This window comes from Gymnoscopelus braueri, assembly GCF_963280865.1.
Source record: "Gymnoscopelus braueri genome assembly, chromosome: 4".
Classification (NCBI taxonomy): domain Eukaryota; kingdom Metazoa; phylum Chordata; class Actinopteri; order Myctophiformes; family Myctophidae; genus Gymnoscopelus; species Gymnoscopelus braueri.
The window spans coordinates 17152064-17164607 of NC_137605.1; the positions used below are offsets into that span (position 1 = coordinate 17152064).

At 40.0% G+C, this 12544-nt stretch overlaps 1 protein-coding gene across 4 annotated transcripts in view; it reads left to right on the forward strand.

The window, feature by feature from the left end:
- Window positions 1-4188, forward strand: part of osbpl3b (oxysterol binding protein-like 3b) — a 96260-nt gene extending 92072 nt beyond the window's left edge. For all 4 annotated transcript variants that reach the window (XM_080427384.1, XM_080427386.1, XM_080427387.1 and 1 more), the window contains 4 exons: window positions 1707-1851; window positions 2198-2324; window positions 2857-2979; window positions 3981-4188. In XM_080427384.1, the coding sequence (XP_080283510.1) occupies window positions 1707-1851; window positions 2198-2324; window positions 2857-2979; window positions 3981-4077 (492 nt within the window). In that variant the 3' untranslated portion in view covers window positions 4078-4188. The remainder of the gene's footprint in view (window positions 1-1706; window positions 1852-2197; window positions 2325-2856; window positions 2980-3980) is intronic.
- Window positions 4189-12544: the final 8356 nt, after the last annotated feature.

Here is a 12544-nt window from a genome sequence, read left to right on the forward strand (position 1 = left end):
ATCAGTTTGCGAGATTAGTGCTGGACTCACACACAAGCACACACATGGGGTAAACATCATCTGTTGCCTTTGGCCTGGCAGAGATAACAGAGCAGACGTTTGAGCACATCGTGTTTTCTTCAGTGCGCTGAAGGCCAGTGTGTCCAGTAGCATTAATGAACCACAAATCCTCAAAAAGTAACAGTTTGGGACATATGAGGTTTCCACCCGACAGGGACTATATACTATACGTTATCAGTAGGTTTTAATAAAAGGTTTCGTTTTCCTCGTTAGTCTGTGGTCTCGGTGGAATATTGAACATGCAGACGGTGTTGTTCGTCTCCCTGCCTAGAGAGAACAGCCTCCATCTGTGCACTGTGTCTGTGATGTCTGAGGGCCTAATGATGGTGCTCTATCCTCTGGAGGAGTGGGTTCATTAGCTGTAGCGTGTGAGCAATGAAAAGGCCTTCAGAAGCTGTGCAGCGCTGCAGGTCAAGACACGTCAGCGCCTGTTAAGCACCCCCCTCCCACACACGCACGCACGCGTGTGCGTACACAAACATACACACACACGATTATATTACCATACTTGTGAGGACATATTAAGACGCTCATTTTATGAATGCCATTTTTATAATTTCTTGACATTTTTAACCCTCAAAGTAAAGCCAATGTGATAGGACAGAGGTAGGGTTGTGCAGGAGAGGTAAGGGGGAAAAACATTTATAACACAGGTTTCAAACAGGTCAAATAATCAATGATATATACATATATACAGATGGCAAGTGTAGTAGCAGGTATGTACATGATGACCTGACGTCTAAATAGCTAAAACTAACTCCAAAGGGGTTGGGGTATTTTCCTAATTGTAAGCTTAACTTAACCCAAAATCTTTTTAAACCATAAAAACAACCATTAATAATGTGAGGACCAAGAAAATTGTCTTCACAATGTCTGTTTATCAAATTCTAATATACTTGTGGGGACATTTGGCAAGTATAGTAATACTGCCACCTGCTGGTTGACAGCAGACGTTCACCTCACCTCTACTTGTGTGCGCTCTATCGTTGGCTTAGGACTCACATATCTGCCCATTAGGAGTGTGAGAGACACTCCTAATGGGCAGATATGTGAGCCACTGAGCCAGCACGGAGGTTTGACTGTTGGATGTCCCTTCTCCATTTTAACCCAAGAAAAAGACAAGTTCTCATCTATACAGTATTACTTGACTTTCTATTTACATCCTGGTATACTCAACACAACACAGGTGTGCCTTGGGATTTTGTGACAACCACACATTATTGCAATATATACAACCATACAAAAATGATATCAGTGCTTTGTGTGCACTCATTTCCCAATACAGAGGGACATTCTATCTATACCCTACAATAGTTTTTGGTCATAACTATTTTAATAACAATTAACAATAACAATTAAATAAATAAATAGAGCAAATACTACAAATGCTCTTTTCACTATTATTACAGGTGTACCTTGAGATTTTGATTGAGGCCTACCCGTTCTTTGAAAAAACTAAACTGCTAAACTGTCTATGATGCTGCTGTATACATTTCTTACTTAGTTCACTGTATAAGTACTTTTGATACACTTTTATCCAAAGTGGATGAAACAAAAACAACAACAACAACAACAACAGCCAAATTTAATCAGATTGAGCATAGATGAGTTAAAGACAGACAACTCTGTTTTTGTGTGCACACTAGGCCAAGTACTGGAACTCCAGTATGAACGAGGTGGAGGGTTCCGTCACAGACCATAAAGGCAAGGTGATCCACAGACTGTTTGGGAAGTGGCACGAGGGGGTTTACTGCGGAGACCCCCCCTCAGCCACCTGCATCTGGAGAGCAAGTAGGCTGATTTAACTGGAATCTCTTTCTTTGCGTTTTAAAGCTGCAATCCCGATCTTTTAACCACTTAAAAACCTAATGTTAGAGACACGGAATTGAGTTACAACTGCACTTAGACCACTTTTTTCTGTTGATACCAAATATAAATATATAAATAGGTTAGGTTTTATTCAAGTTTTATTCATTAACTTAAGGCCCGGATCGCAGCTTTAAAGGGTTTTGATTTAAGCACTTTGACAATAGGTGACGCCCTTCTTCTACCCAGCAAAATCCTTAATGGCAGTTTACAGTAATACTGAGTGTAAACATATATTTACTATGTGTGGCTGTGATGGTGTGCATTGCAGATGCGATGCCAGCCGATCATGAACGGTACTACGGCTTTACCAAGTTTGCAATGGAGTTGAACGAGCTGGATGCATCGCTGAAGCCACTGCTACCACCCACAGACACCAGGCTACGACCAGACCAAAGGTGACACACCGACACCGGCACACAACCACTTCCACTATAAGCTTACGGTTGTTTTTGTTTAAAGTTTTTTTTTTTTTTGCTTGTTAAAAGGTTAAAGCTCTATATTCTGATAGTAATCATTGCTATTAGACTAGAGTGTTTGTTCAGTAACAGGGTTCTCTCCATCTCTCCAGTTCTTTGGTAAAAAGAAAATTAATTTTGAGGTCGGGATACCAAATTTTATCCAATCAGGAGAGAGAACCGACAAAAATAACAGCTTCAGTTTTCAAGTTTTCCAATTCCAACTTTGACTGCTCATTTTTGTTTGTTTCATTACTTTCCATTTCTCGTGTTTATCCTGTATCCTTAGATTATGAGAGCAATGTCGATTACAGTACAAGACACCGCGTATAACCATAAATACACCCAGAACTAATTTGGCCTGAATTTATCCTATTTTTTTCTCAATGTTATTCCTGTGTGTGTGTGTGTGTGTGTGTGTGTGTGTGTGTGTGTGTGTGTGTGTGTGTGTGTGTGTGCGTGTGCGTGTCAGACTGCTAGAGGAAGGGGATGTAGAGGGGGCTGAGCAACACAAACAGAGGATTGAAGAGCTGCAGAGGGACAGGAGGAGAGTCCTGGAAGAGAACAACCAATCACACAAGGCCAGATTCTTCAGGTACTTGTTCTGCTATCAGTGTTGATTTTGACAGCACATTTTTATTTAGTTTTAGTCATATTTTAGTCATCTGAAATGTTTTAGTTTTCATCTAGTTTTAGACTAAATATCATATATTTTTTCATATATTATAGTCGACTAAATCTACAGTTGATTTAGTCGACTAAAATGTATGTTGGCGGTGCCTTGATGTCGTCGTAATGGCTGATTTTATACTTGGTTGCATGCTGAAAATAGCAGATCTACAAGCTCACAACGCGTCACAGCATGACGCGTTGTGAGCTTGTAGATCTGCTACTTTCAGAGCGCAACACCCGAGCGCAGCCAAACATAAAATGACTTGTCTTTTAGTTCTACTGGATCTCTTCTCCACTAGTCCCCCTCTAACATTATAGTCTAGTTTTATTTGTTGACGAAATTGTCAATATATTTAGTCTTAGTTTTAGTCATCATAGCTTATTTTTTTTAGTTTTCGTCAGTGAAAAAAGGTAGTTGACAAACATTTTTCGTCATAGTTTTGTCTGTCTGTCTGTCTGTCTGTCTGTCTGTCTGTCTGTCTGTCTGTCTGTCTGTCTGTTGCAGAATAATTATTCATTATACTATATTGTTATTATGGTTACTTATATCTAACCTTTATATTTTACCATCACTTATAGTGGTAAAATATACTCCTTGGCAGAAATACCATACCACCGACCTGAGTGCTATTGTACTTCTCTCCATGACATCATGTACATTAAAGCATAACCATCACCACCTAGAATATTGGACTCCTATCTGGACTCCTATTGCCTCATCAATTAACCGATTTATCCAGAATTCCATGACACTGCATATCAATCTAAAACAGTGGTTCTCAAAAAAGGACCCCCAAATTATTATGCATTTGGCTGCTGACCTCCATCTAAAAATATGTTGTGCCAGGGACCCCCATACAAGATTTGTGTTAAAATGATTCAAAAATCTACTCAAGTTTTGTATTGTTCTTGTTGGCTTTACAGGAAGTCGAGGGATGATACATGGGTTACTAACAACACTTACTGGGAGCTGCGGAAGGAGCCTGGCTTTGCCCAAGTGGACTGTCCTGCACTGTGGTGATCCACATGGACTGTCCTGCCCTGTGGTGATCCACATGGACTGTCCTGCACTGTGGTGATCCAACGTGGACTGTCCTGCACTGTGGTGATCCAACGTGGACTGTCCTGCACTGACTGTCCTGCACTGTGGTGATGTGTGGATGACAGCTCAGAGACATTTGGACCTCCTACTAAGAGACTGTGACCCAGGCTGGCTCTGGGGAAGACTCTTTTCCATAGTCTTGTCATCTGCTGTTCCACGCTTAAGTTAAGCCTGAGTTATGCTTCAGCGTACGGCAGTGCCGTGCACCGAAAATAGCCGATCTATCAGCTCTCATCGCTTGGCACGGTATTTTTGGCCCGTGGCGCCGTCGTACAACAGAGTATATGTTAAGCATTACTGTACAAGCTTGCTGGTTGTCTTCTTTACTGCAATTCACCCAATTATTGCCTTAAAAGTCGATGCTTATCGAAGTTGCGTAACGTATTTATGCAAGCTTTTAATCTGAATGTTGATCACATTTTTTATGCAAAGTTTGTGCAGTTTTCCGCCTGTTGTGTTAACTTTTACGTACCGATGATGAGAACAAGCACAGGAAACCTAGTTGGTACGAAAGGACAACAAAGAAACTCTGAGAAGAGCCATCTTCATGTGTGTTTGTTGCTGCTCTACAGTGACACCTGCTGTTCACTGAACATCACTGTCGTCTTATCACAGACATTCTCTACCTCGGAGATGAAATAGCCTTGTTAAACCATTGATTAGGTGTATACAGTATGTGTCATATATATATTTATTCTGCACCTTGTCTGATGCCTTACTGGTTGAAATTACAAATTTTAAATGTTTTAAAAATGTGTAATTTGTAGAAGACAAAAGAAATATTAAGGGAAAAGAAGTGACTCGGTTTTATCACAGCAGCTGAGAATTGTACTGTTTGACCAGATAAATAAACCACTGTTACCGATGGTAACAGGAAAATGTTGATGGATATCATGGAAGATAAAACTTTTTTTCAAATTCAGTCAAATTTCTTAAACATGTTTTACCGGAACATGTTACATGAGCTCCAATAAAACCTTTACTGTTGACTTGTGTGGAGTTACTACAGTAGTGTAACTTAGCCCATTGGTTCTCAAAAAGTGGGGTCCGTGGACCCTCAGTCTTTGGGGGGATCCAGCAAAATGAGTTAATATAGACAGACAGACAGTCAGGCTTGACCATTGAGCTGCTTTGGAACAAATAGCAAATGAACTGGTTAATGCCTTGCTCAAAGGCACCCTGAAGGTAGTTGTTGACAGAGGGGAAGGTTTGTCTGGCATTTATGTCAGGTAAAGTTAACAGATGGTTTACTGTAAATGCATCTTAGATATGAGAAAAATGTTGATTCAAACAGGACGGTCCTGTTCATAATCATAAAGTGTGTGTGTGTGTGTGTGTGTGTGTGTGTGTGTGTGTGTGTGTGTGTGTGTGTGTGTGTGTGTGTGTGTGTGTGTGTGTGTGTGCGTGCGTGCACACTTTGCACTGATCTGTGTCTGTCAAAGCTCCACCCTTTACCTGCCTCATCTGAACAGAGGTGGTAGTTCAGTCAGATAACTCACGAATAGATTGAACCAATATTATAGAATGAGAATATAAGTGTGGATGTAATATTTTATCTTGGCGTTAAGGCTCTGCTACATTTTTCTCCCTGCTCAGCACAATTTAGACAACCATCATTAACCATCATTAACCATTATTAACCATTACACGCTGTATACAGCCACATATTAATGAGCATGCATGTAATCTCTCGAGCAGGCATGTGCAGAGGGGGGGCTTTTGGTGCTTGAGCACCTGCCCCTTTGCCTCAAATTGCCCTTTTCCCAAAAGACCCATTTAAAAAATACATTTTTTTTAATGGCCTGCCAAACATCTATGGCCCTTATCAAGACAAACATTTGACAAATAATTATAATGTCACAATCATAATTATTATTCATAATTAAATTTGAAATGAGCTGGCTGCCGGACTCCTGATATGATATGCCATATTGTCTACTCTATTCCAGGGCGCTACAAATTTTTAAACAAGCCACTTATCAAATAAATAAATAAAATATTATTTGGGGGGGAAAACCGATCTACAAGCTTACAACACATCACAGCATGTTGTGAGCTTGTAGATCAGTAATCATCTTACATCGCAGGAGCAAAAGGGCCATACTTGAGGACAGGAAGAGATTAAAGGGATATTTCACTTTCAAAAAAACTTTGGGTCATTTTATCATCTACTCAGGCTTTTGTGAGCCCCCCAGACAGTTTTTAAGTTGCTTGATTCACTATTTAGATATTTGATATTCATTTTATCAGACATGCCCCCTTCCTATACAAACCCATTATTACATTACATTACATTACATTACATTACATTACATTACATTACATTACAGTCATTTAGCAGACGCTTTTATCCAAAGCGACTTACAATAAGTGTATTCAACATAGGTAGGGAACGAAAACTACTAATCACCAGAAGTTTTCATTATAACTTCAAACTAAACTTTTAACATGTTAGATTCATCAAAAACACCCGTCCTTGGTTCTGGTGACTCACCCTGCCCTCCTAATACGCGAGGGGGCCGTGTTCTTTCGATTACTTTTTTCATTTTTTTTTTTCTTTTATTGTATAATTTTCTTTTCATTTTCCCAATTTTTTTTTTAAAATAAATGTAATGTGTATCACGTATTAGGAGGGCAGGGTGAGTCACCAGAACCAAGGACGGGTGTTTTTGATGAATCTAACATGTTAAAAATGGAGTTTGAAGTTATAATGGGTTTGTATAGGGAGGGGGCGTGTCTGATAAAATGTGTATCAAATATCTAAATACTGAATCAAGCAACTTAAAAATGGTCTGGGGGGCTGACAAAAGCCTAAAGACAAAGACGATAAAATTACCCAAAGTTTTTTTGAAAGTGAAATATCCCTTTAAGTTCTACCAGCTAAACTAGTTTTTTGTGTGTCAACTTTAAGAGTTGTGGTTTCCATTAAGGTGAACAGGTACTGGCTATGTTGATGAGAAAGTCTAAGGTATGCCGAATCGAACTATGGAAAATGACTTGAGAGTCAAAACAGATAATTATGTACAGTACACGATGAGTGATTCATGAAGGGCATGGTAGGATTGAAAGGAATGCAGTGTCACAATAGTTTGATGCAAAGGTGCCTAACTTTGATCAGAGGTGAGGGGGAGGTCTGATGGTGAGGCTGTGGATCAAGGGTTTCCATGGATTATGATTGAGTGTTACTATGGTTATTATTAGCATTATTGGACACTTTGAAACGCTTTCTCTCAACTGACATAAATCAACTTTACTTTACTCCAGTTCTGCCCTCCTTTGCCTCGGTGCTCCTTCTCAACAGATGACATGCCTTCTGTTTTTGCTCTTTTCCCGCACCATTTTCACTGTGGTCACTCACATTACCGTTGACTTTAATTGTTTCATTGTCTGTCATACACTCCATTAATCCATTGTCTTAAAAAATTAAAAATACTAGTATCCCACAAAGGATTGAACGGATGTTTTGACATTTTCAGGGAATCTTGTTGTCTTGTTGTCCTCATATATCAATCATGTACGGGTACAAAATACCACAAATCTCCTGCATCATGTTAATGAGAATGTCATCCTGACACTTTAGGAGTCACCAAAATTATTCAAACAGGTTTTTTTAAGATTCAATTGTGTATTTTAGAATATGTTTTTACATTATAATGAAAAATATGTAGTAGGCTAAATATATTTTTCTTTAAAAACAAAAAGGAAAAAATTAGTGCCACGGACATAGACAAGTCTTGCCACGGACATGTTTGTCCATGTACGGATATGTTGATGACCCCTGAAGGAGCTATTTGCTACCAAGGCAAAGGAGGGCAGAACTGGACAAGTAAAGCTGGTTGTCGTTAGTTGAGAGACAGTGTTTCAAAGTGTCCAATAATAACAATTATAACAACTATAATCACTATAATAACACTCCACAATCATAATCCATGGTAACCCTCCATCCACAGCCTAGGACCTCCTCCAATCTAAAAGTTAGCTCACCTCTGATCAAAGTTAGGTGCCTTCACATTAAACTATTGTGACACTGCATTCAATTAGAATCCTGGCATGCCCTTCATTAATCACTCATCATGTGCATATTTTTTTTGTCTCTCAAGTGTCTTTTATCCTTGACGTTTCTGTGAGAAGCATTTAACATGTAATTATTATGTCTAATAAATCAAAACAAATCAAGTGTAGCTTGTAGGGTGTGTCTTACATGTGCATGCCTTGGACTTTCTCATCAACAGAGAATACCTGATCACCTTAATGGAATGCACTAGCTACCGTACCTTGCCAAACCAACTGGTTTAGCTGGTAGAACTTGATCTCTTTCTGTCCTCAAGTAACACTGTCTTTTGAAAAGCCAGCAATCTCTATATTAGCCATATGATGTATAATACACACCCGACACCCACTCACCTTTGCAGCTAAGTGGCCCTTTTGAGGTTGAAGCACTGTCTGTACTGATGAGACTCAACTATAATTATCCAAAATAATTAGGATTTAATTTGTTGGTCGCTCAGTAGTTAATGCAGACATACTATTGTTTTAAAATGTGCAGCACATTGGAATAGACCCTATGACACATTAGGAGTCCATTAGTATACATTTAGGGCTAGGCCACTGTGTTTTTGGTATTGCTTATTTTACTGTAATTTGCACTGATGAAAGTCCCACATGGACTGAAGCTGTCAAATGAAATAAGTTACTTTGCCCTCATCTTAAAGTTAACGTGTTAGGCTGTTTGTGGTATGATGCAGGGATAACGGGATAGCTGGGCTATGTAAAATTGGCTATTTTGTCCAACATGTTAAAAAATATATATATTTGGAAAAGGTTTTAAAGTAAAGTGTACATGACTAGAATATGCTTAAACATTCGGCAATTAAGGTCTAATATTTCTACAATTGTTAAAAAAAATTACAAAACAGATCCAGTCATTTTGGGGCATAAACAAGAAGTTGAAGGATACTTTGATAATGATGTACCATGCATGTTCACATCATGTATACTTTACATTACTTTCATATATATATTTTAAAAAATTGGTCAAAATAACATGGCCCATGTCATTACTGCCATTACTCTCAATGAGGCAGAGGAGAGTGTACTGGCAGTAATGACATGGGCCATGTTATTGTGGAACATCTTGCTCCATTAGCATAAGACATCCAACATACTACATTTCTGGTGTGAAATGGCACGAGGGACACCCACAAAAAGACCACCCCAAAAATCGGTGTGCGCATATGTGCCCTTTTGTGGACATTTTGAGCACCTGCCCCTTCAGCACTCTCTGCACGGCCCTGGCGTTAAGCATTGGTTCTCAAAGTGGGGTCCGGGGACCCCCAGGGGTCCTTGGGGGGGGTTCCAGGGGGTCCCCAGCAAAATGTTATTATTAAATATGGCTCTTTTATTGCTACTTTTAACTTTTTAATGGATCCCATGTAAGTAAAGCCTGATAAAAGTGTCAAACTCCCAAAATCCACCAGAATACTGGAAATTACATCTACTCTGTTAAAAAATTCCTGGCGGGGGGGGGGACCCCCAGCGTGGTCAAGAGCCCCCCCCCCCTGGGAAAAAATCTCCTGTTATCGGACGGTCTGAGGTTGGCAGGTATGGATAAAGGGGGTACTTACATTCAGAAATCAGGGAAAGGGATACTGAAGCCAAATATTTTTGAGAACCACTGCTGTAGTGATGCGTCCTACTAGGGGACTGCTTTGAAGAACAGCCTACAGGTGTGGACGGTAGAGAAGCATGAGGCTGTTGTGGAGAGGAACAATAGGAGATGTGTGGGGTGGGCCTTGGGTGAGGACGCGGAGAGCATCATTTGGAGGAGCCCTGATATGACTCTCATATATTATTTGACAGTCATGGATTAACTTCAAAATAGTCTTTGCACTTTCTCCCTTTTTGGTCAGTACATTCTATGGTACATAAACGTTCAGCGGTCTTTTGATTCATGGCTACATTTGGAGGTTCAGAGCTGATTGACCATTCACCTGTAAAGCAAATGTCAAGAAACATCCGTATTCTCTCATACCCCCCCCCACCCCCCCCTCCTTTCATTTCTTGGAGGTAGGGGGCTCTGATGTGCTCGGTTGCCTTGTTGGTCATGACCAATGTTGAATTGAATTCAGGAAGCAATAAAGAAGCCCATAAAGGTAACACAGAAGTGGGGAGATGTGAAAATATAGTGAGGTTGACAATCAGGCGTGCCACAGCATTCTGGATCAGTTGTAGGGGAGGCAGATCTTTAGGAGGGGGAGTGAGGAGCAGGTTTAGGACTTCAAACCTGCAACCATGGAGGATGGGTCAGATTGGATGATGTCCATGAATGAAGAGTGCCCATTTTTTTTGCATTCATCTACCATGATATTGTCCCCTCTATTTATTATTTAAATGTAATTGCAATTTGTGGGTAGCCTTAAAAAAAATATTTCCACCCACTCCTTTAAAGCTATAAACTTATGATGTGACATTAAGTGAAGTTTTATTTTATTTTATGATTTGTACTTTATTTTCTTTTTTAGACAGACATACAAAAAAAGTACTTTCAGCATCGTAGCAAGCATAATGACACAAAACATACAATAGACATCACAAGAACAATCTTCATCAAATAGCAACATTACTGACCATCATAACGAGACAAGACATACCATACACACACTACAAACAAACAAACAAACAGTGAAAACATACAGACAACAACAACAAAAAGAAAAATCAAAAATACAGTGCACAGAAGCATACCGCCCGCAGTCTACCTCAGCCCTACCCCAGACAAATCTATCCTAAGAATCGTTATGGTTAATGAAGCTCACACTGAGCCGGAAACGTCATCCAAGACCTGTAGCATGTAGATGATAATGTCCCCATTTTAAATCATATTTATCCATCCTGTTGAGCAATCTATAAGACAGTCTCTCATATGCGGCCAATTGACCCAAGGAAGTGAACCACAGAGAAGGAACCGGTGCAGATGGGTCCTTCCAGGCCCTGACCACCAATCTCCTGCCTAACATAAGGGCAGTTTGAATCCACTCAGCTAAGGAGGGAGAGACAGTTCGTAAAGTGGAAGGGTCGCCCAGAATAAAGAGCCTGGGAGAGAAGGGGATGACCAGCCCTGTCATCCTCTCTAGCTTCACATGTATAGCAGCCCAATAGACTTGGATTTTTGGACAACTCCACAGAATATGCAGTAAAGTACCATCTCTATCCTGACACCTCCAACACTCCGGGCTCTCGGTCAGGCCCACCCTAAATAGTCTTGACGGGGTCCAATATATCCTATTTATAATTTTAAATTGAATCAATCTCGTACGCAGTTCTCTAGACATTTTCTTGCCGTTCCTAAGGATTTTAGCCCATTCCTCGTCCGAAATTGAAACTCCAAGGTCCCTTTCCAATGGTGGCATGGCATAATATATGGAGGCCTCATGTCCCTGTCCGAAGGTTCTAAGAATCATCTCCACCTTTTCAATTTGGGGGGTGGCCTACTGTGAGAGATCCAAAGGTTTTAACCAGTAGATGCCTTAATTGCAAATATTGCCAAAAGTGGCTATTGGGCAGGTCAAATTCTGTCTTAAAGACTTCAAAGGATTTTAGAGTATTTTCTTGGTATAAATCTCCTAATATTATTGTTGATGGATATCATGAAAGATTTTTTCAAATTCAGTCATATTTCTTAAACATGTTTTACCGGGACATGTTACATGAGCTCCAATAAAACCTTTACCGTTGTCTTGTGTGGAGTTACTATAGTAGAGTAACTTATAGTCCATTGGTTCTCAAAGTGGGGTCCGGGGACCCTCAGTCTTTGGGGGTGTCCAGCAAAATGAGACAGACAGACAGACTATGTCAGGCTCAGTGTTCTCCTGTTGACCATTGAGCTGCATTGGAACAAATAAGAAATGGACTGGTTAATGCCTTGCTCAAAGGCACCGTGAAGGTAGTTGTTGACAGAGGGGAAGGTTTGTCATTTACCAAAACAGTAAAAGGTGTGGTTGGAAATCCAGTCTTTTGGATCGTCTATGTCGTGAGAGAGGAGTGGGTCCTTTCTATTCAGATAGTGGCAGCATTTATGTCAGGTAAAGTTAACAACAGATGGTTTACTGCAAATGCATCTTAGATATGAGAAAAATGTTGATTTGAACAGGACGGTCCTGTTCATAAAAGTGTGTGTGTGTGTGTGTGTGTGTGTGTGTGTGTGTGTGTGTGTGTGTGTGTGTGCAAACACTACCCTTCCTCTCTGCCTGACCTACTTGTTGTTAACTAGTTGTACGAACGCTTGTTTTCTATTGTTGTATTGTTTATTGGATCTTGTTTAGTCGATACACTGATTTTTTTTTAGCTCATGCTCATTTGACTTAGCTATTTTGTCTCATCTGTTTAA